The 27,858-nt window shown below is 41.2% G+C and overlaps 2 protein-coding genes and 1 long non-coding RNA gene across 5 annotated transcripts; 1 reads left to right on the forward strand and 2 right to left on the reverse strand.

Moving 5' to 3' along the window:
* Window positions 1-526: 526 nt before the first annotated feature.
* On the reverse strand, window positions 527-15,958 carry LOC132323426 (stromelysin-1-like). Of its 3 annotated transcripts, none has more exons than XM_059838618.1 (10): window positions 15,820-15,958; window positions 14,830-15,071; window positions 14,592-14,740; window positions 14,147-14,272; window positions 13,464-13,625; window positions 13,173-13,329; window positions 12,248-12,381; window positions 11,683-11,842; window positions 10,362-10,462; window positions 527-841 (listed from the first exon to the last, which is right to left on the reverse strand). In XM_059838618.1, the coding sequence occupies exons 1-10, from the start codon at window positions 15,925-15,927 to the stop codon at window positions 825-827; spliced, it is 1,356 nt and encodes a 451-aa protein (XP_059694601.1). In that variant the 5' UTR covers window positions 15,928-15,958; the 3' UTR covers window positions 527-824. The 3 variants fall into 3 exon arrangements, with proteins under 3 accessions (XP_059694601.1, XP_059694600.1, XP_059694599.1); XM_059838617.1 differs by lacking the exon at window positions 527-841 and adding an exon at window positions 8,606-9,298 and having other exon boundaries at window positions 14,628-14,740; XM_059838616.1 differs by lacking the exon at window positions 527-841 and adding an exon at window positions 8,606-9,298.
* A 5,293-nt stretch (window positions 15,959-21,251) lies between these two features.
* Window positions 21,252-27,772, reverse strand: LOC132323428 (stromelysin-1-like). The gene is made up of 10 exons (XM_059838621.1): window positions 27,583-27,772; window positions 27,190-27,434; window positions 26,583-26,731; window positions 26,357-26,488; window positions 25,338-25,499; window positions 24,723-24,942; window positions 23,448-23,581; window positions 22,728-22,887; window positions 21,787-21,890; window positions 21,252-21,595 (listed from the first exon to the last, which is right to left on the reverse strand). Exons 1-10 carry the CDS (start codon window positions 27,685-27,687, stop codon window positions 21,495-21,497), a joined length of 1,512 nt encoding a protein of 503 aa, XP_059694604.1. The 5' UTR covers window positions 27,688-27,772; the 3' UTR covers window positions 21,252-21,494.
* Window positions 21,886-24,563, forward strand: LOC132323429 (uncharacterized). Its single transcript, XR_009485339.1, has 2 exons — window positions 21,886-22,069; window positions 24,119-24,563. It is a non-coding gene; the product is annotated as an uncharacterized LOC132323429 (long non-coding RNA).
* Window positions 27,773-27,858: the final 86 nt, after the last annotated feature.

Below are 27,858 nucleotides of genomic sequence, written 5' to 3' on the forward strand. Positions count from 1 at the left end.
CCATTTGCATGGTAAGTAACATTTCTACTCTTGCCAGCATGGATAAGGTCTCTGCTGCAATAGTGTGTTTTGATTCAGGAAGAGCGATATGATAGAAAAGACACCATGAAAGTCAACAGGAACTTTCATCAGTGTGGAAAAAGAAGATTAAAGTAACCATTTTTACCCTGTGATCACTGTTTCATGGGAGGAAGACTGAGATGAGCCACGATAAAAGCTGGAAAATATAAGGAAGTATTTAAAAAAGTAATTTAGCAGCCTACAGGCTCTAAGACCCTAGTGTGGTCTTAAACGAGAGTGATGAAGTTTAGATATGGGGTTTGGGATTCAACTGCCTGAACATTAGTGTTATTTGGAATTCTCTAGGGAATCACAAATGATCGGCATTTGCCCTGGAGGGATGCAGGTCTCCATAGCACCTGTGCCATGGCAGCCAGCCCTGGGTGGGTGTCTGAAGTACAGACAAATGAGTAATGAGGTGGAATTTGCTTTAAGTGTTTTGTTGTTTTGATATCTGTAAGTTATTTAGGTCTCCGAGTTCCCATTTTGGACCATGAATTCCAGAGCGATTCAACTGACCACATGACACAGACTTCTAGAGGAGAAGAATTGCTCTTCATACTACATTGACTGTGTTGGCCAGGTCCCTAACAGTGGTAAGAAAAGTTTAAATATCCTGGACAGTGTAGACTCCTAAACTGAGGAAAAAATTCCTAACTGCAAGCATTAGTCTAATTGGCCTGAAGGGGATGTGTGTTTGCTAACTCTGCAGGCTGGCAGGTACAGGCTGAACATCTTTCAGGATGGTTTTGATGTTTCTGTCCTTATTGGAGGTAAAGACCTTGAAAGAGAAACAGTAAATGTTAGTGTGAGAGGGAGAAATACAAATAAATGCCATTATTTTAATTGTGCTGGGAAATTCTTCACTTGCTTTCCCAAATATAATGAAAAAAAATCTATTTCATATGAGATGCTACACTCACTGTAGTGTATCACCCCCTAGTTACATCTAGGTTCAGTAGAGCTTACACCACTCCTGGGAAAAGTAAATTGTCTTATATCTTCCAATGTGAGTCACATAGCTTGCCTGGAGTGACTGATTGAAACTAATACAGGACACTTCAAAAGCAGAAGCTGGGATTTTAAATGACTAGGAAAAGAAGTCCTCAAAGGGTACAGCTGTTGTAGACTAAAGAAATTCAACTTCATGGTTCATAGTCCAAGAAGATTTAATTGCTGGTTGCTCTTACTCCATCTTGATTCAGACATGTAGGAAAAGAATTTTGTGTGTTGAATCTTTCTCCAAAGACTTGGCTACAACTCAAAGGATTTTGGAATTTGTGAAATGCTGCTTAGCTTCTCTAACTCTCTTTCTAAACTAGTCTTATGACCCTGTAGATTTTTCCGGTGTTTCTTTAGGATGGTTAATATAGTTCCTGATTCAATATTTTCACTTCTTATTTTTTTCCATAAGAAGAGGTTAGCTTCTTGTTTCTTTGATCTTTTTGTTTTCTGAAGACATCATAGACATGTTCAGACAGATACACACAAACAAGGGAAGCGCATTAATCAGATGCATCTGGTGGCTGAGACAGGAACATAAAGAAATCCTGTGCTGTGGCTTTCACAGAGACTTTCTTCTGCCTTGCAGATTTCTGTGCAGGGTCTGTGGCCATATTTTAATGTGATCAAGAGGATACTGAGCTGAGCAGAGGGTCAGAGAGGACTCCTAGATTTTTTTTTTTTTTTTTTTTTTTGACACTTTAAATAAATTACTTTCCAAGGCAGCCAGTGGGAGGACTAGGAAATCCTGGACTCCAGCACTAGCTGTGGGAGCTCTTTGTGCATTTGAGGAGTAAAAAACAGTAAGCAGCATCAGGAAAAGGAAACAGAGGCAGTGGTGTCCCCCTCTCTTGGGAATTTCCATGGTCACGGGTTACAAAGTCATCTCCCATTTCACCATCTGCTTTGACTTCCTACTGCATGTCCTTCAGCACAGCTCCCTTAACCCACACTCAAGGGAAGGATGGGTTTCAGTCATCTGCTTTCCCGTGGTGTGGCAGCTACCACAACACCACCTTCTCCTTCTCAAGCACTTGTCTTCAGACAAAGGCTCAAATCCCAAGAGAAGGAAACCAAGGAGACCAAAAATGAATGCCAAAATGAAACTGACACCCCCTCAGAGGACAAAGTCTCACGAGAGTTGTTACTGAGTGCCAACTGGGATCTGCACAGTTCCTCATTTTTCTCACAGGACCATTGTGTTGCACCTGCATTCGACTGCACTGTCCTGGCCTCTCACTAAACCCCATTTCAGATTATCCTTCTGTGTGAGGGGCTCTATCATGTCTGGGGGATGTCAGTGAGAGCCTCTGGGGTGGGGCTGTGACTGCAAAGACACCAAGGTGCACACGAGTCCGTTGGGTAGGTACGTACATGTGTATGTACCTGTCGGGATACAGGCACCACCTCACTGCTGCACCTGGGGTCAGGGAGCTGCAGCAGCCTCAAGTATATCAGGGTACCAGATTTGGACAACCCCCAACACACTGTCCCTGCCTGGAATTTGTTTAAAATCACAGAAATTTAGAATCATAGAATGGCTTGAATTGGAAGAAACTTTAATAGCCATCTTGTTCCAACCCCTTTACCATGGGGGTAGGGACATCTTCCACTAGACCAGGTTACTCAAAGCCTCATCCAACCTGGTCTTGAGGATTTCCAAGGATGGGACATACACAACTTCTGTGGCAACTGTTCCAGTGCCTCACCACAGTCCAAGCAGAGAATCTCTTCCCAAGATTTTATCTAAATCTCTCATATTTAATTTGAAACCATTTGCCCTTGTCCTATCTATCCCTATCTGCCCCTATAAACAGTCCCTAAAGCTCTTTGTCATAATTCCCTCTTAACTACTGGAAGCCCACAGTGATGTGTTCCTGAAGCCTTCTCTTCCCAGCTCTCTCAGCCTGTCTTCATAGCAGAGCTCTTCCAGATGTGCTTACATGGAAAGTCTCCATGAAATCAAAGGAGAGAGGGAAGCTTTACACTTACCTATCCCCAATAGTTCTCACCCTGAATCACCCTGCTAGGTCTGGTACCCATCTGCTAAGCCACTGCTAAGGAAGAGGAGGTGACACAGATGTTAAGCCAGCACATTCAAGGGTTTTTCCAGTGTACACCCAAACAGTACAGATTTGTGTCTGCCCATATTAGCAATAATTCTGCTTTATTTTTGCACTTCCTCAGCAAAATGGCACCCTTGTTCCTTGTGTTGAGACAAGAGACCTCAAAATGTCCCTTTTCTAGCTACTCTACTGACGGCTCTCACTCTCTAGGTCTTGACAGAAATGTAAGCATTGCTAGAGTTCCACCCAGAATTGTTTCCCTTTTCAGCATTAACTGAAAAAGACATTTAGGCAGAGGCATTAAGAGGAGACATATTTTCCCAGAAGAAATTCCCAGCCTTGAACAAGCTTCTCTCTCAGTGATTTCGATTTACTTTGTACCTCGCTTACCTGGGGCTTGGATTTGACTCTTGATGCTATTTCTCCTTTACCCTTGCTATCTCTGGTAACATGTTCTAATGACTTCCACCCACACCCCTGACTGAATAATGTAAAAATAAATTCACAGCGTGAATCATTGTGGGGTTTCCCTAAATCAAGTCTCTTACTACAAAATTACTGTAGAAAAGGGAACATTGTTTGGTAGTTATGTAATTTTAATGTTACAAAAATGAAAACAGGTACCTCATAATTCAAAGAATTGTTTACTGTTACAATTTGTCACAATGATGTTAGCAACTGCTTTCTCAATAGCAGGTGGCACTACAAAATAATCATTCCCACAGGAAGTATTTTCTTTCCATTCTGTGCTCTTAGTATATCCTAATCTTCTAACATCTTTCCAATCTATTTTGAAACAACAAAAATCTTTCTGAAAACCTAGAATATTATCCTGAAACAAGCTATTTTCCTTGGAGGATGTCACTTTTCATGTGAAGTCTAATGTGTCAAAATGTAAGTCGTGTCACTGTGCAGCAATATTCTACTGATTGCCAGATATTTGCTTGAAGTTAGAGGGTTCATGAGGAGTTTTCCCTGCATGAACCAAGTACATTTTAATAGTGAGATGAAACAGCCAAGGCAAGCCTCCAAATCAGCTCTCTTGAAGTTTGCACAAGCTCATGGCTTCACATCACTGAGTGTTAAACATTTCCTTTATAGAACTGCTGTTGGCACTGCTCCAAGGGAATGATCCAAGGGAATGATCAGTCACTCGGTTTACAAACCAGGGTGCAGTGCTGGGCAGTGTTAGGAGCACAATTCTATAGTTCAAACCACTCAGAAGTCCAAAGGCCACTGTGATAGGGCTCAGGATGACAGGTGCTGAATCAGTTCTAATTATCCCATTGTAGAAAAGCAATTCAGTGTGACCAGTCCCACAGTGGGACAGCACCGGTGTTACACCTCAGTGACTGGCACTGTCTCAGACATGGCATCATCAATGATTTCAGTAAAAGGAGAGGGGAAGGAGTGACATTTTCCATGCCAAGCACCTCTTTCCTGAACACAGGAAAATCAAATTACATTCTTCATCTTTGCAACTGGGCTGTTACCTGGGGTGGGGTCTGGGCTATTGTGTTCAAGTCTTGATTTCCCTGGTGGCAGATAGGCCTTGGGATGCCCTGCAGAATCAGCATTACCAACTTGAAGTCCTTTGCCTCTAAACTTAGTGGTTATCACACAAGCTGTGCAGATGTAAACCTTGTCCTGAAAGACTCAGCAAGAAGAAATCAACGTGTCCACACTGATCAACAAACTAAATCTGCATATTTCCTGGGGATCTGCACCATTTGGGACATACTGGAGCTCCTATAGGCTCACAGTCCCCCAGTTGGATACATGGCACAAATGCCAAAACACTCCACAAGGCAGCTGCTGCTTGTGAACCTGCAAAGGCAGTTTTCTTCTGCCAGAGAATAATCTAGAAACAAAGCCTGCTCCTTTTCAATTTTAAAGTATTTTCTCTGTATTATCAATGGCACCTAAGACATGCGTCATTGCAGCTCTGGGTTGTCTTAAACACTCCTGAACCTACAAATCTGCAGGTTTTGCTACTGAGAAAGGTTTTTCCCCCCCCCCACAGCATTTCCATTAACCAAACTAAACATCTCACTAGGAACAAGTTCCTGCAGACAATATTTGAATGGACTTGTTTAAATCTTACTCTGCTCTGCCAGGCCTTATCAGTTACCTTAGTTTGGTTTACTGAGGTGTTAAACTCTCTGCTCTTACTCTGCGTGTTTAAATCACTACACAATGGCTTTCAGTTCAGGTCAGCACCGCAGACCTATCTTGTTTGATCATGTATTTGTAATCCTGCCAAGAGAAATATCAAAGGTCATTCGTCCCTTTGGGGCGGGATGTGTGTGTGAAACCAAAGAAAACCAATAAATAGCAAGAAAAAGAACTTGTGAGCCAAACAGTTTTTTCCCCTTGGTTAGACAGTTTTGGGACTTCCATGTTAGACCCTCTGGATTGCGTCTGATGGTTGTGCTGCGGAGTCCTTGAAAAGCAAAAGGCAAATATATACCTTCAGATGTAGGCAAAATGTCCTCCAAGACAAGATGGTGAAAACTACAACAAATGAGACCAGTATATATAAAACACAGAAGAAAACAGAAATTCTTGTGATCTGAATTCTAGAGTCACGTGTTCCTTGTGAGAGATACTTTTGTCTTCACACAAGTTTCTATGCAAACAGGGTAGAAATTGGCTAGAACATGGAAAATCTGATGTGTTTAGAAGATGAGAAAGCTATAACTGGAATGCCTGGACTAAATGTACCACAGACAAAGGATGTATTTATCTCTGAGCCTAGGTCTCAAAAGGTATTTTAGAAGAGCCCGGGATATTGAATACAGGTCAATCCTCTTCAGTTCAAAAGCCTGTATTCACTCAAATAATCAGGCTGTCTTGTTAGTGATTCCAGAGATTTTTAAAGTAGGAATTGTGAAGAAACAATGATACCAACTAAACCAGCTAAACTATATTGAAACAGACAGTACTAAAGTCAGCTAAGCTCTACTTCTGCCATAGATCTAAGACTTCATATTCACAATTGGTAGGACTACCTGTGGGCACAGAAATAGGTAAGAAAAGAGCTCCAGCTAATGAGAAATCATCAAAAACCCCCCAAAGAAGAACTAGTTGGATAAATATATGACAGCCAGAAAACTACCAGACAATCATGAAAGGTCTTGAAGCTCCCTCCCCAACACCCTTTGGGGCTCCCAGTTCCCCTTAGTTCTAGGACCAGCCAGCTCTGTTCTGAGAGCTATAATCTCATCTGAAAGACAATATTTCCTAAAGAAAGTTGGATAGACAAGCACCAGAAGAGATTGTCCCATTTAAAAGAATGTGGTTTTCATGAAGTTACCACAATGGAAGTGAAGTGCAAGGCACAGACACCATAGAAGAACATTAACAGTAGGAACAACAGAAGAAAACTATTCAAACCAGGACAGCTGGAAACTTCCTGAAGGAACTAAAACAAACAAACAAAACCCAAAACCAAACCCAAAACAAGCAAACACCCCTCCACCCAAACCCCCAAACAAACAAACAAACACTGTAAAGTGTGAGCCAAGCTGTTCATGCATCTTTTTAACTTTCACTGTTTTCGCTGAGACCATGGACTGATTAGGACTTGCAGCTGCAAGACCAATCAAAAAGCCATACCAGAAACATGAAGGAAATGCGGAATTAGGAGCATTACAAGGAGACTAATAAAAAAGAAATAAACAAACAGCACAGAAATATTTCCTGTTAAATTCAATAGAAACTTTCAAGTTACAAGGCTTGAACCTAATTCTCTGACCTCAGCAATGTCAGACACTGACCAGAGCTACTAATTTCCTTTTTTTTGAGGTGTTGTGATTAAAATTAATCATTTTACCTTTAGTTCTGCTTGGACAGCAAAGCCTTGTTTGCCGCCTCTACAGCAGGTGTGGCAGCAGTATTTGTCTTGCAAATCTGACAATGTCATTATATATTTTTGATCCTGATAAAATTCAGATAAAGATTCCTCAGTCACTGGAGTGCTCCATTTGCTACCAGGGGTTTTAAAAATGCAACAGAAAAAAGGTTACATCAAGTGTGTTGAAATATCTCATTGCAATCTCTGAGTACAATTGTATGTATAAATAGAATACAATCACCTTATCCCAGCAGGACTGGAGACAATGGGCAAAAACTGAACCCCTCCAGTGAGGTGGTAGCATGTCCCCTTTGAGCAAAAGCAGTATCCCCTAAAGCCACCTAGACACTCAGTAGCCCACTCTAGGTGGGTTTGAGCAGAGAAGGTTGAGATAAATTCCAGAGGGCCAACTAACCTCAGTCATTCAGTGATTCTGTGATTCATGGAGAAGCAGAACCAAATAGAATAAGTTTTTCACCTTTTTGGAGGGATGCTGTTTAATGAGGAGGAGACATTTGGTGCTGGGAGAGATATTTTTACATGCCTGAAAGAGAGGGTACCTCTCTAATACCTTGCATCTTGCTAGCTGTCCATGTGAATAATGGGGCCCCAAGCAATGTCTGGCTTTAGCATCAGGTAGATGATGTCAGCAGTATTGAATTGGCAGCTGGTTCATGTCTGCCCCTGGGCCCAGAGAGCTGTGAGACTGGCCACAGAGACCATCACAGAGAGAAACCATGGAGCACTTGGACAAATATGAGCAGGAGTTGTGCCCCCAGCCCATTGCTCGCTTCCCCCTGATGAGAACTTCTGTCCCACGGTGAAGCACTGACATGGAAATACCCACAGAGTGTGGAGCCCTCAGGAGCTGCTCTTAGACACACCCAGCCCTCCCAGGAGAGCCGCTGGCCTTGCATCTCCTGCATCCCCCGGAGCATTCATGTCCCTGTAGCTTGCAGCCATGCTCCAGCTGCTGGTGTTCAGCTTTCTTAAGCTCCTCAGCAGCCAGTCCAGCTTGAAGCTCACCCAAACTCACACAGAAAGAGCTCATCCACACATAAGGCATGATTTACTGAGAAGACAGGACCAAACGTGCAGGGCATGGCCAAAGAAGCAGCTGACTGCAGTCTGTTTGCACACAACCAATCCCTTTTATGCATTTATCCCCTTATTTTCCCTTTCCTCCCCAATCTATCTTGATTCTGTGATTTCCTTGCCTTTGTTCTTTCAAATTATCAATTTACAATAAATTTTGATCATTCTCATAGTCCCCTTTGAACATGAAAAAATAAATTGTATGAAATGCACAAATACTCTTACCTGGGATATTGATCCCTATCCCCCCCAACCCCTAAGGTGAGGTGATGGGAACCTTCTCACTGACACATGATGGGTGTCCCCCAGCCAATGGGGACTCCCCAGGGAAAGCTGGAGAGGAGCAGAGGCATGTCAGTGCTGTCTGGGTTTTCCCTACATGCCAGGGTGCCCCTCTGCTCCTTTGTCTGTGGAAATGAGCCTTTGCTCACAGAACGGATAAGGTTGGGAGGGACAGCAGTAGGGTCATCTGGTCTAACCTTCCTGAGAGCACACTGAACAGGAAATGACATGTATCAATAAATAGTTTAGGGTAGAATTCATCACATTTTAATGAAGCCTTCTATAATCAGGTGTCCAACATAAACTGCCTTTCCAATCACTGTAAAAAAGAACTTCCACCTCTCAACACCCCTCAGGCTGGGAGGGGTTGCTCTCTGGAAACCCTGTATGTCTCACTGTAACTACAAGCACTAGCTAAGTCTTCTTGCTTAGCTTTGAAATACCTAAAACAGGTTGAAAGCAATCCTGGCTTTAGGAAGAGAGATGCTCTTCCTCATGGGCTCCTGGCTCCATGGCAGGGCCCTGTGTAGGGTGATGTATGGCAAGAAGAGTGAAAATAAGATGTCAGAAATAATAAAATCAACCCCAATTTTGTATCAAAAGCAGAAACTGCATTGTTGTTTGCTGGTAAGCTAGCCAGCCTGATGTTAACTACAGATGTATGTACACATCCATATGTTAAATACTGTTCTGTTATTTAAAGAAACAGGTGATGAGGGACTGATAGCTGCTGACTGGTGCTGAAGTACCTTTACATTCTACATATTTATAAATGAAAATATTTTCTAGCACAAGAGCAGTACATTCTTTCCAACACCATTACAGATTTCATTTTATTAGCATGGAAACCAAAAGTTTGTCTTTAGGAGGCGTGTAACTCTCTTCTTATTAAGGTCAAACTCAAATTGCTTTCTTCCACTGAAGAAATAAAGGAAGTCTAGAAAAAAAACGAACAATAAAAACCCAAACCCAGATGAATTATGATATTGCAGATATAAAGGTTTGTACAATTTAACAACATCCTCAAAGAGCTCACAGCAACCTTTGGATACAATTATGCTGCCAACAGCATCTACTCCCAGGTGTAACCACTGAACACATGACCCAGCAGCATGGGGACATGCTCCACAGCAAACCAGCCATGCATGTGCTGCATTGTGTGCTTGATGAACCCCACAAGGTCACTCTGCAGAGGATGCATCCTGGGTGTTTCTTTGGTTTAAAATATCTGCTCTTACACTCCAGCTGTGCTGAACCCCCCAGCAGGGTGCATTTCTAGCCACCTGTGGATAGGTATTGCACAGACCAGGGTGTGGCACAGAGCACAACAAGGTGTGAGCAGGTACTTGCTTGGTGGATGCTGCCAGATGCCATGCAGGGAAAGAGAGGTCCAGCCTGGGCTAGTCACATCCACACTGCCCTCTTGGGAGTGAGGTGTCTCAGCACCACGTGCAAGACTCATTTAGGATGAGGAAGTAAGATTTGCTGTGAAACACTTAACTTGCATGGTTTCAATGAGCAGCAGATGAGGAGCAAGGAGGCAACTGGGAAGCTGTGACATGTGGCAGTGTGAATGTACCCCCAAGTCTAGTCCAGCATTTCCATGTCTAAGTAATGCTCACCCTCCTGCAGGAGAAGCTGGTGCAGACTGTTTTATGTCAGAGGGACAGGTTGTGAGAGGTACATCTTATGTTGTTGGGATGTCACTGTGTTTGTTGAGTGTTGATCTTCATGGTGTGATGTGCACATCAGCATGAATACAGATATATCTCTCCCTTGGAACTGGCCTTTCCAGATGTGCTGCTGTCACCAGAGGTGTACCATCCCCATTTTTCAAGGGGGTAAAGTGAAGAATGGGAGTGTTATTTGACTGCTTCGGGGTCTTGTTGGTCATCCTGTGGGCTCTGAGCAGCATGTAGAAGTACCTGTCTCTGCCCAAGCACTCTCAGCCCTATCATATTGAGAATTTCTTATAGATTTTAGCAAGAATAGTTACTCACTTTCATGTTGAAAAACAGCATCAATCTTCCCATTAATTCCTGGAAAGGCATCTCTTATCAGTGATGACTTCCTCTCCACAGACTGACTTCTTTCATCATAACTGAGAAAAATTATAAACAAACAGGAGTCTGTCAAACCTGCAAACAACTCATGATTAATTCCTCTCAGCTCATTATCTTCTACTTATCAACAGATAACCAAGTTCATTAAAGATTTTCAGTGTCATTTGGTAGTGTAGAAAGACACAATTTGCCCTAAATTAATTATTACTTTATTAGCTGGAATGGGTGAATTGATTCTCTTCACTCCACCTAAGAATACCTAATATTGGAGCCATCATCATGAACCTTTTTTTAATTTTTCTAAGAGACCACACCTAAAGGAATGACAATAGATTATAAAAAGATTTCCCTCACATTGTATTTCTGTAAGAAAGGTTCATCGGGAAAAATCTGTTCTTTTTATGAAGTTATAAGGTATTTTAAGTCAATTTACTTAAGTTACTAACAGCAAGATATTACATTTTTGGTGAAGTGAAGTTTATCCCTCAGTGCTGGAATAAGAAAGCTTGTGAAAGCTTTTCCCTTCTGTAATTTTCTTAACAGGAGATTTAATGATCAAACTTTTAAACTTAAAGTTACAAGAGTTTGACCTAAAATATGGAAATCTTATTTTCTGCTTAAAGTACAGATATGTGGCTGAATAATTCCCTAGAGTGAACTTTGTATATACAATTATTTGGACATTGTGGTGGATGGTAAGAGAAGCTTTGTTGTTCATCTAAAATAATTTGGATTATTTACTGCTTCCATTACAGGAGCACCTCTTTAGGCTGTTAGAAATCTCTGTCCTGTAAGAAAAACTTGAACAGTAGGGATGGGATTGAAAAGAAAAAAATAATAACCATGCACAGCATATAATTCTTTGCAGCACACGGCATTTATCAGCAACTTTACGAAACTATCTGTTGGTAACTGGAAGGTGGATGACATTCTCCTTCTTACTCCACAGAAACATATTTGATATGTAAATAGTGAACTTCTGCCTAATTTCCTGAGATGACTTGTGGAGCTGTACAATGACCAAGACAGCTAAATGAAAAAAAAAAAAAACAAAGAAATAAACAAACAAACTGTTAAATTAACTAAAAGGAAAATTAAAAGCACTGTTCCACCTCCTTTCAAATATCTTTCCACAGCCAGTTGTGACACTGAAAGAGATCACCAAAAGTGTCTGACTAATGCAACTTAAATCATGACAGGATATTGATCATGTGATTATGTTTGTTTCTCTTCAGAAAAGTACCACAGGAAATATTACCTCCAAAATTTGTCTGCTATGAAGTAATATGTTTTCCCCTCAATTCCATTATGAAAAGCAGCATCAATTTTGGAAACATCCTTTGAAAAGCCCAGGGTGTAGAGTTTTTGGGCGTATCCAGAAAGTATGGTATCTCCTCTCACAACCCAGAATTCATTCCCTATTAACAAAAGTTGATAACATGTTGTGAGAATCTTCTTCTGAGAATGACACAATCTTTTTCATGAAAGCTGATGGTTACTTGAAAATGACCATTGAATTTGAAAATAACTGAAAATAGTTCTGTCAAAACAAATGCAATAGTTGTCCACATTACTTTTTTTGAAAACTGAAATTTCAGTCTTTCTCCACACTAATGCTAGTATCATTCTTAAGTTCACTAGAAAATTTCCCAGAAGAAAAAGAATAATTTTATTATTTCTGTGATTGAAACACACCAATTTATTGGACTAAATTCAAGATTGCAGAATCCTACAGAAAGAACTCAAGTGGTTTTGAAGCCAGATGCAAACTCTCTAGGCTACTTGGGAAGACAACATGGGAAAATAAAAAGACAACATTTTACCTTTAAAAATGACCATTTCATCTTTTTCAGGAATTTCATATGCAGCATCAACACCAGGTGGCAGCCGTGGCCAGAATGAAGATATCAACTCAAAATCAGCTGTTCTGACTGCTGGATGTTTGCGCCAAATATGCCTTGTGTAAGTATGGAACAGGTTTTAAATAAAATTGGATGTTCACACTCACTAATGCATGAAACCACATCATGGCAACCAGGGCAGTATTTATCTGATTAAACCCAGCCATGTACCCAAGTTAATTCCACTACATCCCCTGTAAACTTCATGTAAAGGCAGTTATTTATAGTGGGATTGCTCTCTTCTTGATGCAGACATCTAAAATAGGTCAGATGAACTGTTTTGTCAGAACATTTATTTCCCCTTATGCAGAAGTGGAGCTTAGAGAGACCTGTTTCACAAGGCTGATGCCTGGTAAGACTTTGGTAACAAAAACCCAATTTCCCTTTCCTTTTATTAGAGTGCTAAATCCTCACTGCAGGGGCTCTTCAAGTAGGTATTTTGTCAGGGCTGGGAAGCCCTCAGCTCCCTCAAAGCAAGGACAGCAAAGGGGCTGTGAAGTGTTCCAGAGTTTGTGGTGTGTTTTGCTAAAGCTGAACTCTCCCATCTGCTGAACATTTGGGACTTACTTACAGCCTGAAGTGAAAACAGCCCATGCTTGCAGAGGAGCCATTTTCCCTCAACCTATTCACAGCATCCCCTGTTCCAAAGGTCATCCTCCTCCTTATACTTATCCCTCTTCATTTCTCCACCACCCTCTTTGTTTTTGTTTCCCATCTCTTTTCCTGATTCCTTGTCTTGTTTTCCTGTCTAAAATGGCTGATATTCTAATTAAAGTTATTTTTCTGTGCTGTGGGGCATAATTTAAAAAGTGACACTCAGGTATTTTTCTTTCAGAAGCTGACTTACTTGTCTTTAAAGAAGATTAATTCTCCACGGAAAGTGGTGACAGCATCAAACGTCAAATTGGAGCTGCAGCTGTTTGGCAGTGCAGGATCTTTTGACTCAGTTGGGTCTTTTATCTCAGTAGATTCTGTTTGATCATTGTTTGTGTTGGAAGATGGTCCTAAAAGAAGCAGTTTATGGAAGAAATTATGAGTGTGAACTCATTGAGGAATATCCACTACACGAAACTGTCACTGAAAAGTATCTGAAGTCTTTGAAATTATAAGCAGTAGTTGATGAAAAATTCTGAGTTACCATAGAGGTACTGTATGCCAGTAATATCATCCTGATGAAGAAGGAGTACTGAGGGGTCAAATTTCCTGTAAACTGGATACATCAGAGCGTTGGGGTCTTTGGAATGGGAAAGTCCCAGTGAATGGCCAAACTCATGGGCAGCAACATAAAACAGGTTTGTGCCTGAAAACATCAAACAAAACACATTAGAGGAGAGCTGTGTCTTTGTATTTGTCCTGAATAACATGAAGGGCATACGGCACGTCAGAAGCTTTCAGAACTGCTTGTCCAAGCAAATTAAATTCTTGTGGGAAATTTGGTTGGAAATGAAATTATAATCAGAAGTAAAAATAATGGAATCATTGTAGGGGAGTACAAAGAGATAGCCTGTAGATCCTGCAGAATTCAGTGTAGAAGAAGGACCCTGGGCCAGTGCAAGTGAGGTAACTGTGCAGCAAGAGGTTTGAGGAGTGGGAAGAAGTGGGCCACCCTTACAAATAAAGCTCCCCCCAGTGCATGGCAGAAGCTGAACTGGGGCCTTAACTTAAAGTAGAGACTCAGAGGCTTTTTAGAACTATGCAAACCATAAGCTCCTTCAAATCAGTGGCAACTTAAACACTTAAGGAAGAGAGGAGACAGACACTGAACCCTTGATTCCATGTGCAACTTGCTTCAGGAAGGGCTTGGGGAACTTAATTACCTACCCTCTGTGCTTTTGGTCCATGTTTCATCCTCATCAAAGTGAGCATCTCCACCAAAGTCCTTGCCAGGTGCATAGGCATGGGCCAGGGAGCCTCCTGGGCCATCAAAGGGGATGAAGTCATTGTGACCTGAGGAGCAGACCCCAAACACAGCTGACTGGGGGTTCATGCACACACTGAGCAGCACACAGCAGGTATAGATCCAGTGAACTACTGGCAGGTCCCTAAATTTTTTCCTCTTTCTTTTCATTTGCCTATATGCCTTCCCCCAAAGCCTGTCAAGAGTTGTAACCATAGCACCTTGAGCAAGAACTGTATTTTTCTCTCTGCTTGTTCAACTGGACACTGACCTCCACATGTGCTCTGTATGGGAGAAATCATTCCAGGTCAACTGCTCCATGTAGGCAGTAACTTGGCAGTAGCTCTTAATGGTTACATAGAGATTTACCTCTGGCTGCAAAGGAGATCATTATGTCTGCATCACCTCTGTCCTTCTGGATGAACCTCAGCGGGGTCACACTGCTCCAGACACGGAGCGCTTTCCTGATGGCCACGTTGACCTCTGCTGGACCCAGGTCCGGTGTGTAGTTTACTATCCTTTAAAACACAGGAGAGAACAAGCTGTATTGCTGCCACTCACCCTGTGCTTCACACTGTCTTGACATGAAGAATTCCATTGTGATTACCTGTATGTCAGGACATGTTTTGTCCATTTTGGCTCTCCTGCAAAGGTGGAGAACCCGGCTACGTCAGGGAATCCACAGCGGCGTTTCTGTACCAAGTCCAAAGTGCCAGAATCCAGTTTCCCTGTCACCTCCAGCCCAAAGAATTCCTGCATTTCTTTTAGTTTTTGGGTCATTGCATTATCACTTTTCCAAACAAAAGGTTCTCCATCTTTCTTAAAGCCATAGTAATTTTCCAGGTACTTCTAATGAAAAAAAAAACCAAACCCGAAGCTTAGAACAATCAATGATGTTTGCTTTTGAAGCTTACAAGATAGTTAACTAACACCAGTCATTCATGCAGCCTTTGCTACTTTTCTTTCTGTTCTATGGCAGCATGGATAATAGTTTGTTAAAGCCTGCATGAATATTTTTCTCTTGATGCTAACTTTTGCCACTGTACTATCACTATAAATATTTTGTAGCCATTGAAATGCATTTAAAATTACCATTTTTTAAATAGATTATTTTTGGATAATGTGCCCTCCACTTACCCTGCCCCCCAAGGTTTCCTAGAGTCCTTTAGAAGAAGTAATTTCTAATACATCACTGAATATAAAATTTTAGTAGTTGTATCCTGTTTCCCCACATTTTAGACAGTAATAGTTTAGAAAAATATACTATACTTACTTCATGAGGAGTTATGTTTCATAATATCACAAGTCAAATACATAGCCACATTTCCACCCAAACTACAAACCAGCCCTAGACTGATGCAGAAGTTTAATTATTTGTAAAATTAACACAGAGTGAATGCATCATCAAATTTAATCAGTCTCTAAAGAAAAGTAAAATAAGATGGTGCTGAACTAGCCTTTCTCATCACACACCTATTTGAGAAATAGTCAACCAGTTATTTATTCTACTTTCTGTTTGGCTGCTCTATGCTAGTTACAGACTGCTGTGCATGCTCAACTGTAGCTTAACATCTCCCCAGAGCTCTACCTTCCTCACCTGGATAAGCTGCATGCCTTCTTCCTTTGTCTGCCTTGTATTTGCAGGAAAAGCACAAGAAAGTGCTGCACATAATAATAGGAGAAATGGGAGATTTCCCACTCTCATTTCCACCAGCCTTTATAGAAGTCTTTTTTGTAGTCTGTCACACACCTGCTTCACCTTTATATAGTTTTTTTTGCTTTATAAAGCTTTCCAATCCCTGACTCATTGATTCTCACAATGTCTAGGTAGCAACAGAACATGCAAAACAAGAGTTTTACCATAAAACAGATCAGTGCTGTCTTTCATCCGGTTCCACCCTTGTGCAGGTTTTGCAACATGGAAATATGATTAATGAGAAGATAATAGACCTGTAATTATTTTTAATGAATTTATTAACCTTTTAATTGTTAAAATGTAGCCTTACTCTCCAAAACTTTAAGCATATCTCTTTAATGCTTTCTATTCAAAGATAGTCTTGATTTCAGAAGGGTTGTTAAAGTGCCTAAAGAGATAAATAATCACAGAAAGTTACATGACTGTAGACTACAAACAGAAAATCAGTCTTCTAGGGTTTTTTCAGGGGGTTTTATACTTTTTTGGTTTTTGGAGGCTGTTATAGTGCCACTGTCTTTCCCTTTGGTAGAGTCCTTTGAGTGTTATAACTCCTTGCTTGATGAAGCAGTATTTTGTTTATGCAGTTTTTTGAAAACAGTTTGCACATGGATGAAATGATCTTTTTTTTCTGCAGGAAAATGTGAAATTAACACAAATAAATGAAAGCACTTTCCCCAGCATATATAAAAATTATAAAAATGGAGCCAAGATGTTTTCATGCTACTTTTATTCAGCAGTTTTTCCAGTGTTCTCAGAGAATTGCCCAAAGACTTTATTTCACATTCTCCTTCTTTGATACTTACTATAAGATGCTAAAAATCACTGAGGTTTTCTGGATCAAACTCTTTGATGGTTGTCCTTGTCAGAGAGAAGTTCCTCTGTTCTCCCTTTCTGCCACTGGTGTAGGAACTGCTGAGACTCAACAGCAGGCCCACTCTAGACTGGGTCCACTTTTCCTCCATGCCCAACCACACCCTCCATGCACTTCCACAGACGAGGACAAAGCAGTGGGAATGGGAGTCCTCAAGAGAGATGTTCAGTCTTGCATAGCAGCACTGAGGAGCAGGTGAGACTTTGAATGTGCAGAGAGATAAACTCCCTTCCACAGAGCTGCTGGAATAATAGAGATGTGAAAGGAGAGTTTATAAATATATCATACACTTGAGGTGTTTGCTGGAATTATTTCCTGCTGAAGAGCACTGTGTTGGTACCAGAAGGATCCCCAGAACACAGCGTGCCTGTGGCCATCCACAGGCAGGAGATGAGGGATTGCTGGGTCTGGGCAGCTGAAGCAGCAAAGCAAGGCTGGTGGGACTCCACAAGGGTTATCTGGTCACTGAGGACTGGATTCCTACCCTAGGAGCAGACATCTACCCGAGGCATTTCCATTAGGGAGAGAACCCCTCCCTAGTCCTGGAAGGAGATGGACAGGCTCAGGGAATGACCCAGAAATGGACCAGCTGAGTCAAGGGGAAAAAATCCCCTGAGGGAGCTTTTGGTAATGGCTCCACTCAGAGTTATGTGAGGTGTACCAGAGTGGGTGATATGAATCCAAAACTTGGTGCAGAGTTCTCCTGTGCAGCTTGCACACTGACAGTACCTCTCTGCAGAAATAGCTTCTGGAACTTACAGCCCCCTACAGCCTTCCAACTCTTTTTTCTCCTCCCTCACTGTCTCCATGTGTACTAGAAGGAAGAAGTAACTTTCCAGCCAGTAACTCATCTTTCTCTCTAATGAGAGGGCTACTAAAAGTCAGCAAAACCCTCTAGGAAGGTATGAATGAAATCTATATAGTTTTCTGATTATCAGCTTTCCCAAGCATATACTTCTGCTACTCTGTCAACCTTCTTTCTCACTTTTCTTGATACTATTCCCCATTTCTCTCAAGAGATCAATCACCTAGAATATGCTGTATAAAGAAAATTCCATAATCACAAAGACCTTCTTTAAAGTCTGTCACCTCTTTGAGGTGACTTTACCTAGAAGTAGCACAATATATAATGTCAGTCTCTGGTTTTAACTTAAAGAAGTCAGTGTGAAAATTACTATGCTCTCCTTTATACAACCTGTAAAATTGTCTGGATAAGCTCCTAGGATTGCCCTCCCTCTTCTGGACTTAATCTTCTGCTTTGGATGCATTCCCATGGCCCCATCCTAAGACATATAACACAATATGTTTATTGTTATTATTATTAACCTTAACAGAAAGGTTACTGCTAATTCACAGTTTATATATCTTAAAACGAATAATGTAGTATAGACAAAAGAAAATATCCTCTCATAGAGCCTAAGTAGGATGAAACTAAGTTGTGTTGTTGTGCAAAGACAAGGGCTTAATTGCTCAGAGCTTGAAATGGCTCCTCTCTGCTGCCTTGTGTACCCTCAGTGTCCTGGCCAGGCTGAACTCTGTAGCAGTGTAGGACCCCTGGCCAAGCCCTGGGAGAGCAGGTCTGTGCAGGGGAAGCTTCTGAGCTGTAAAACTGCAACTTCAGCCTGAGCTGCCACCAGCATTGCCTAACACAGTGCCTTTGGCACCTCCTTCCTGGCTGTGCTGCAAACCCTCAGACCTGGCAGCACAAACCTAGCCTCAAAAATCTCTTATTGCTGACAAATTGTGACCTACTTCTGGCTTTTATATAACAGTTGTGGGTCCCCAGCATGGCAATGCTGATTCCCTGGCAGCATTCAGTGTTCCAGTTCCAGTCAACTTGCACACGGGTCACCCTTGCTCCCTTGCCAGTGAAGTCATTCTGGGATTTTTGAGATTTCATGTGCAAGAGGTTTGGTCTAGGTCAACTGTTGTTGCAATCAAGAATTTTAGATGTAACAGGTTATATTTTGGGACTCTAATTTGTATGCCTGCTCTTGGATTCCAAGGCAAGTTCCTATTCATACAGGACAAGTACTTGAAATTATGTTTGTGGATAAATTTCCCCTGCTGGCACCCAAGAGGTCTTTAATTCCAGCAATAATTTTTGAGTTATGACAAAATCATGGTTACAAGAAATATTCTCTTGTTCACTGAGTATAGACAGCTCCAGCTTTCCTGCTTCTGATGTTTCCAACATCATCTGAGCTACATCTTCCATTTACCAGGAATTTCATTGCTTTTCCCAAACTGCAAGTAGTGCTGTTTCATTTCAAAGTTTAAGACATTAACCAAGCAAAGATACAGACAGAAATTCCATGACTGACACAACTCACTAGCCCCCTTGTCTACGTGAAACCCATGGCATGTGTTCATCCGTTTCTGCTCCGGGCTACATTTTTCTTCACAGCTAAGTAAATATCACTCATTTTTCGGATATTGTGAGTTGAGGCCACTTAATACTCAAAGGTGGAGGGAGTGTTTTAATTTTGATGTTTCCTGGATGTCATTACTAAAAAAGTATTACTAACCTCATGCAGGAGAAATACTTTAATCTAATGTGAGTCAGTGTAAACACCAAGAGTGTTCTGCTTTGCTGTTGCTGAAATGTTTCTTTTGGGTCCTCCCAAACCACTTTCAAGTCTCAGACAGCAACCAGAGCCTAAAGGCCTGATTTCTGAAGGTAGCCTTCACATACAAGAAGGCATCTATTTAGGATATTAAAGTATGGAGACGTTTTTATAAACAAAGGGAATTAACCCCATTAGTTAGGCACAAACAGTACTCACAAGCACCCTGCCTAAGCCTGGAGGCATCTAAAGTCCTTGGACTGAAGTTTGGTCAGGATAGGCTATGTACAGAGCAAGAGCTGTTGGGAAAGACACTGGGAGATGTTGGGGCAACGCCAGTTTTCCTGAGTCTCTGCCCTGCCTGGACTGCCGCCAGGTGAGCTCAGCCACTTTTCAGTCCATGACTCCGCCATGGTGATCCGCTGCCCTTGTGGCAATGCTGAGCTCTTGTGTCCTGCTTGACACAACAGTAGGGACTGTTGTTAAAAGTTGTTAAAAGCAACTTTTAAGTCATGGACTGATTATTAACGTAGGTTGGTTTTAAACCTGGCTTTAGAGGTACTTAGAGCATATCTAGCATGGCACAAAACATGCATGAGGTGAACATGCCAGAGATGAGATATTCCAAGATCATAAAATTATAGAATTTTTAGGGTAGAAAGGACTTTAAGGATAATCTCGTTCCAGCCCACCCTTGACAGGCTGGGACACCTTCCACTACACCAGGTTGCTCAAAGGCCCCTCCAGTCCAGCATCATCTCTGCTGCCTTTCTTTGATCTTGTCTGTGAGCACAGTGGGCCCGTGGGTGCACTGGGACACACATGGCTTCACTGGCCCACATGGATGGGGGGACAGGTGGTAATATGTCTTTGATCAGATGTCTGAGGCAACTGCCCTGTGCAGAAGAACAGGAGCAAATTTTGCCTCTGCCTAATGGCGTTTGAGCTGTGGCAATTGGAATACTGTCCTTGTCAGCCGTTCCCAGCCTCTCTTTCTGCCTTTGCCAATTTTGTAGGAGAAAGATTAATAGCCAGTTGACTTCCTTGCACAATCACATCAGCACATCAGTGTTGTAAGAGATGGGATCAAATCCCTTCAAAGAGAGGATGGACTATAGCCAAGCTCTCTTAAAGCCCAAGGGGTGTTTAAAATCATTGAGCTATTGCCCTGTGAGCAGGACCCAAACAAGGAGGAAACAGGTGTGTCTCACCACTCATCCTCTGGAGGATTCATCTGTGGTAGTTACATAAAAGTCCTTAGGTTTTTTCCTTATTTTGGCTTGTGTGCTCTAGAAAATGGTTCTTGTTTCTGGTTTGCTGTCAAGCATTGTGAGGTGGACTGCCAGCCCCGACTCCATTTCCATGGCACATGCCTACAGCTCAGGAGGGCTAATCCACTGACTCCCTGTGACCCTGTGATCATGTCTCCATCACTTCCCACCCTGCCTGTGTGCTACTTCCATCCCCAAACTGGGCACTTACCCTTCTTTCTGGTTGCTCATGTCTGGCTGCACCAATGACTCTGTCATTAAAACCATGCTCAGTGGCACTGGTGCACTGGTCCTCTCAGCCACTGCCATGTTCCCATCCCTCTGTCCCTGTGCCAGGGCTCATGGCATGCCACAGACTCCAGTCTCTCCCTTCACACACTCATGTGTAGGATCTCCTCTTACCTTTTATGCCTCCCCCACATTGTTCCTGAGCACCTTATTTCCCTCCTTTGTCACCTGGGCAATTTCTAATTGCCTGCCAGAGCTGCCCCTCCACTTCTTTTTAAGTTTCCCTCCACAGGCACTGAGCTCTGCTGAAAATGCTGATGGAACCTGGTGCCATTCAGCTTGTGTGTGGTTGTACAGATGCCTTGTCTCCAGTGGACTGAATCAGGACACAAGAACTGCTGAACTCAAGCAAAATACTTTATTTCTCAAAAACAACTTGATTAATAAATAGTTGGAGAGTGAAAATAAATTAAAACTGTACATTAGGTTTTACATTTTAAAGGTTTTAAATTACAATTGCCAAAGGCCATAATTTCAGACTCAGGTGCACAGGAACGGCTGAATAACACTGTTTAAAATCAAGAAACATGAAAAGCTCTTTCTGGTACAAATATACTCCTGTACCATCACTTAATATTTCTAGCAATTAAACCAGCTGTTGCTTTTCATTATACGGATGAGTTTCTTCCTCTTGATGTCAACCTCATACTGGTTCGATCCGTGGAAAAAGTAGAAATATCCTAGAATTGGAAGGAAAAATATGGAAAAATTAATATTTCATTTTTTTATACCTATTGTTACATGCTTACTATTTTCTTGGGTGACTTAAAAAAATCATACCAAAAATTTAAGATACATAATGAAACATTTTTTTTTTTGCCTTTGGCAGGTGATATTTGGGTTTTTTAAAATTACATTTTAATTTATTTACCATTTTTCTGAAGGGCAGCATCAATTGGATGACCGATCCCTTGGAAGTCAGCAGCTATTTTTCTTGGATAACCTCTTTCCATTGATTGGTTATTTTCATTGAAACTAAATAAAGAAATTGCATGGAAATAAGAAAATAAGCATGTGACATTCAAAGTTGAAACCAGATGGATTTTTTACAAAATGTGCCTACTGTCAGCTGAAAATCCATCACCTGCAATCTGCGACCTCATGGAGCTGTATAAATCCTGGCTGTGTGAATATTTACATCTTTAGTACCCAAGGTAAGTCTTTTTTTCAGAATATCAGATTAGAACATTTACTTTCATTCCCTGAGACTGACAATAAGGCTGAATGGGGCTTATACTGAATAGTAATCTTGCATAATTAATCAAACATAATTACTTGATTTTACAGCACACAATCTATGAAGTGACCCCATAAGAGAAATGCAAACTTCAGGTGTAATAACACCCTTTCAAGATAGTATTACAGACCACTTATTAGGCTAAGATTACTGCTTAGCTGTACTGTTTCTTAGGAAGTAAATATTTTAATCTCCTTCTATAACTTTCTTGATTTGTCATTTATAAATTTCACAGAGCACTTCTACTTCTTAGTAACTACTGAATGAAGACCTGACATGATGACAAAGTCCACTCGATTTATATTTTTATACTTATTATAATGCATTGTATTTTTATACTAGCTTACACTGCTTCTTAGTGAATAAACAAAATTCATTTGCCCCTTAATTACAGCCTGATAAGAGTAAGTGAACACTCAGGTGTAACAGACTTTGTTTTATAAAACACCTGAGTTTCAGCTTGAATCAGCTGAGAAGGCTGACAAATAGAGGACATGAACATCCTGTAGAAATACCTCACTTGATTAAAAAAGCTGTTTTGATTGTCTCTTGTACAGAAGAGAGAAGAACCTTACCTCCAGTACTTGTTGCCCACAAAGAAATAGGTTCTCTTTGTACTTTGGTCGTGAACGGCTGCATCGATTTTCCTGACGCTGCTGGGGAAGCCCAGGTTCTGAATGGGCTTGGGGAACCCTGGCTCTATTCTGTAGCCACTGACAGCCCAGTACTGGCCATCTACAGGAAAGCAGAAAAAGTTGTAAGGATTCTTGAGGAGTCTGATCTCCTTTTAGCCAAAGCCCCAGGGCTTTCTGTGTAGTAAATGCCACAAAACAGCACAGATGTCCTGCTGAAAACGTTACCCACTTAGGGCTCACAGAAGTTTGAATATCTCACAGCTGCTGGATTTTCTACTTTTTATAGTCATTAAGATTATTATATACTCAATAATTAAAAGTCAGTATATTTTTAGGTGTGTTTTTAGGTCATCTTTAAAAATGTATTTAGATAATGTAATGTAGCAATAAATTTTGTATCAGCTATGATCTTTGCTCTCACTGGCCAAAGGAAGTCTATGTAGAACTGTTGTGAAGTAACATTAGTTACTGACAGTAGCATAATTTGCAAAATTTAAATGGATTTAAATATTAAGAATATCCTCTATTAGTGGTAGCACTAGTATTAGAGCTAATATGAATATTAGCATAATATACCTTCCATTATGTTTAAATAACACTAGTGGTATTGCTATAACTTCACATATGCATTAAAAAATCATGAAAATGTAAGAGAAGTACCTTTAAAAAATAGCACTCGATCCTTCTTGTCAACCTCATATGCAGCATCAAAGCCAGCTATTAGTGATGGCCAGAAGGAGAAGATGGTGTCGTGCTCAATTTCTGAGAAATATGGACTTTTGCGCCAGACAAAGCTGTTGGAAACAAAACCAGCAGTGCTTCATTGTCTGTACTTCATTAGGAGATCAAGGGCCCAGAAATGTACTTGAAATCCTACTGTCTGGGTGCTGGAACCAGTGTTCCCCATGAGACAGAGATGTCACCCCCTTTGGGAGGCAGTCCTTCACTCTGCTCTGCTCCCCCACAGACCTGTGCCCTTTGCTACAGGTTGCTATGAGCTCACAGAATAGTTGAGGTTGGAAGGAACCTCTGAAGCTCATCTTGTCCAACCCCTTGGCTCAACCAGGTCACCTACAGCTGGTGGCCCTGTGGACTTCTGCATCTGCACCATAATGGTTTGTCCAGGACAACTTGGAATATCTGTGGCAGTGCTGACGATTGCAGCTTTCTCTTCACCATGACCCACATAGTCAGGCACAGGTCATTTCAATTTGGTTGCAAAGGTTAAATAAAAATTCTTGAGAAACAAGTTAAAACCCATTTTAAGGAAGATTTGCTCTTTCCCTCTCCTCCTTGAAAACTATTAAGCTACAATTCTTCATATGTTTTAGAAGGAAAATAAGACCCACATCATCAAAGAAAGCTTGTTCAATCAAAACACAACTATCAAGCCAAGAAGAGGATGAAGCCCTGACCCTGACCTGCTGTTGCTCTTGCCAGGCTGGATGTGCCCAGCCTGCAACTCACTGCAGTGAGTGCCAGAGCATGCCTGAAACAAGGCCACCCTGTAACAGCAGGGACTCTCTGTAGACATTCCTGGTCTAGTGCAGAATCCTAGGTCAGGGTGACACTAAAAATCACCAGTGATGTTTTCCACAGCTCCCTGGCCCACACACAGGATGGTGTGAGGAGGACACTGCTGTATGTAAAGCAACTGGAGGCTGAGGAGTGACACTGGAATTATTCAGCCTTGCACAATTTTAATAGACATGGGCAGTAATGTATGATGGATTAAAACATTGTACTCACTTGTTAATAAACCGTGTTACTCACCCAGCACAGGTGTGCTAGTAAAATTTTTCAAAGATGCCTTAACACTTACAGAAAGAAATATTTTCCTTTATAACCAAGGGATGATAAATTCCTTGAACTGAACTTTGTGCTTTGCCTTTGTGAGTCTCACAAAAAGGTGTTGCTGGAAATAAAAGCACTTACCCATCTTTGAAGAACAGTGTTTCCCCACGGAGAGTAGTGACAGCATCAAAAGTCAGATGAGGGTCACAGTCATCTGGTCTTTGGGGTGGCTTGGAGGGTGTCATTTCTGTTGGCTCTTCCCTGGGAAACATTGGAGTTGGTGCTTCTGCAGGTACCATTTCAGTTGGTTCTTGTGGGGGAAAAGCTTCTGTTGGATGTGCAGGAGATTCCTTGGGGGATCCTTTGGAAAATAAATAAGTGTGGAATTGGAAGGTGGATCAGAGCAGTTCATGTCACAACATTTCAGGCTGTACCATGTGAAGCCAAGCGTATGGGCAGCTGTGCAGATAAACACCCTTCTGTGGAAGATAGGAGGGTTTCATGCTACAGATGTGGGCTGTTCCTCTGGTATCATTGGGAAAAGGCTCTTGGATCTTTTGACTAACTGGAATGAATATGGTCTACAGATTCCATTTTTCAGTGTAGACTGTTAGCCACAAAAACCCCAAGAGATTGGCCCAAAAATAATAACAGTATTTTTCTTCTAGTAGTAAGTTCAGTACATTTTATCTGTTGGGTAAAATCAATTGTAAATTGTTTTCCATCATTCAGCAGAAAATGATGCTTCTTGCTTACCATAGAGGGCTTGAATGCCATTAATGTCATCCTGATGAAGTTGGTAGTTCCTCGTATCTACGGCCATGTATACAGGATACATCAAAGCACCAAAAACATTGGAATGACTGAGACCTAGTGAGTGGCCCAGCTCATGAGCAGCAACAAGAAATAAGTTGTATCCTACAAAAGATCCACACAAAGAACAAACACTAAATAATTTTTTTTACTTGACAGCAGGACACAGGTGACGTTCTCTCATTGAGATAAATCATTCACAGTCTTAAAAAAATGGCAAAATCTAACTATGCCCAAGTAAGACCTCTCTGGCCTCCTGGAGAAGAAATGAGTTTTAAATCATAGGCATTGATTTCTCACTGGAAAACCACTCTGGGAACAGTTTGTCCCCGTGCTGCAGAAATTTTCCAACAAAGAATCGAGGTTTCTTTAATATTAATAACAATTTAAAAGCCGGTGAGAAGGTTTTAGTCACCTGATCAGATTTTGGGAATAGTAAATGACATGGAATTTTCCTGGTAACTACCTCACAAAACCAGTAACGTGTAACGTAATCCCTGGACATTGCTGGAAACCAGAATAATTCACTGCTGTATTAAATTTTATCCACCAATAAATTCAAGATGTTTTTTCCTTTCTAGAAGTTAGGCATGACTGTTAATCAGAAATAAACCCAAATGGAAGCAAACAAACAAATGTGAGAAGTTATATTGTTACTTTTAAGGTCATTATCTGAGGGTGAAAATTCCCTGTCTTTTGAAGTCACGATTACCCAACATTGCTATTCCATGCAAACTTAATTTTCTTCACTGGAGCTGTAACTGCAGTCTGCATTAACTACAAGGGACTGTTGTGGTTACATCCCAGATCAAAATATGCAGAAATGTTTTACTAAATTTTGCTGATATTTTAAAACTCAGTAAATACTGGAACTACTGCCGTGGGATATGTGACTTTACAGCATCTTCAAGACAACCCTTTCTAATAAAATAGCAGTCAACACAATATTTAAGTTTGCCTACCACCATAGGTTGTAAATTTGGTCCAGTTTTCATCTTCATCAAAATGGGCATCTCCTCCTATCCCACTGCCAGGGGCGTAGGCATGAGCCAGAGTTCCTCCTGGACCATCGAAGGAATAGAAGTCACCATGAACTAAAAATAAGGGGGGAAAAAAGGGATGCTTTTCATTGTCTTGCTAAGAAAAAGTGACAAGTACTATGATTTCCTGAAAACAGAGTTTCCTTACATCCAGCTGCAAAGGAAATCATTATATCTGCTTGACCTCCATAGACCCTGGTGAACCTCAGAGGAGTGACGCTGCTCCAGAGCTGGAAGGCTCTTGCAATTGCTTCGTCCACATCAGCTTGCAGCATGTCTGGAGTGTAGTTCAGAATACTGTGAATTAAAGAAAAAAGGAATTTAAAGCAACCAGATCACATGTGACTGGGACACATGGTATCAAGGTCAAATATTTTAATCTGTTGTTACAATTATTTATGTGTCTCAAGCGGTTTATTTTCAAAATATTTGCTTACATAACAGATAAAGATTTCACAGTTTTCTTTTATACCTTTCAGAAACCCTAACATTTATGCTCAGCTGCACTCCTTCTATCCACTGAGTACATTATTCAGTAGGCTATTAGCTAAGTACTGTAAACTCCTATTTTGGTATTCGCATCGCTATTTGGTAGCCTGAATAGTTCCCACATTCCTGTCCCTTTCATCCTGAATGGAGCTTTTATATGGAGAAATACAGAAATAAATGGTAAAGAACCTGTTTACATTACTTCTGCCTAGCATTCACAAAGCTTCCCAGAGGTGTGGAGAAAAACCTTCTGTAATGTATGTTACCGATAGGTCACATCTTCTTTCGTCCACGTGGGGCTGTGTGGGAAGGCGCTGTAGGAACGGATGTCTGGTATTCCACATCTAGGCTGCTTCATCATCTCCAGTGTCTTCTGATTCAGCTCCCCAGTCACCTCTAGCCCAAAGAATGACTGCATCTCTCGTATTTTGTCAGCCATATGGTTGAGGTCCTTTGCTTTAAACAGAGAGTGTTTCTCTTCTTTAAAATCATAGAAGTTTTCAAGATATTTCTTATAGGGAAGAAAAAGCAACAGTTTAGAATGTAAAACTTTCTTTACAAGTGCAGAGATCTGATAGTAAAATACTCTACATTGCTAATGCATCACTATGTTCATTTTCTCAATAAATTATTTCATCAGTTGTGTCCATAGTCCTTACCTTGGCAAATTGCATATCTTCTTTTTCCTTTTCTGGAGCCACTGGAAAAGCAGAGGAGCATATAAAATATAATAACTCAAGGAAAAGAAGGATCTTTGTCTTCATCTTTGTCTCCCTGTCCTACCAGCCCTTGCTAGAAGACCTCTCAATCTCTTTGTCCTCTGTCTAAGACGCACCAGTGTTTCACTATTTATATCAGTGCTGTGCTTGCTAAAGTCAATAATGGCATGACTCAGCTTATAACATCCTCTGATTTTCCACACAAACGCAGAAAAC

This window comes from Haemorhous mexicanus, chromosome 2 (assembly GCF_027477595.1).
Source record: "Haemorhous mexicanus isolate bHaeMex1 chromosome 2, bHaeMex1.pri, whole genome shotgun sequence".
NCBI lineage: Eukaryota > Metazoa > Chordata > Aves > Passeriformes > Fringillidae > Haemorhous > Haemorhous mexicanus.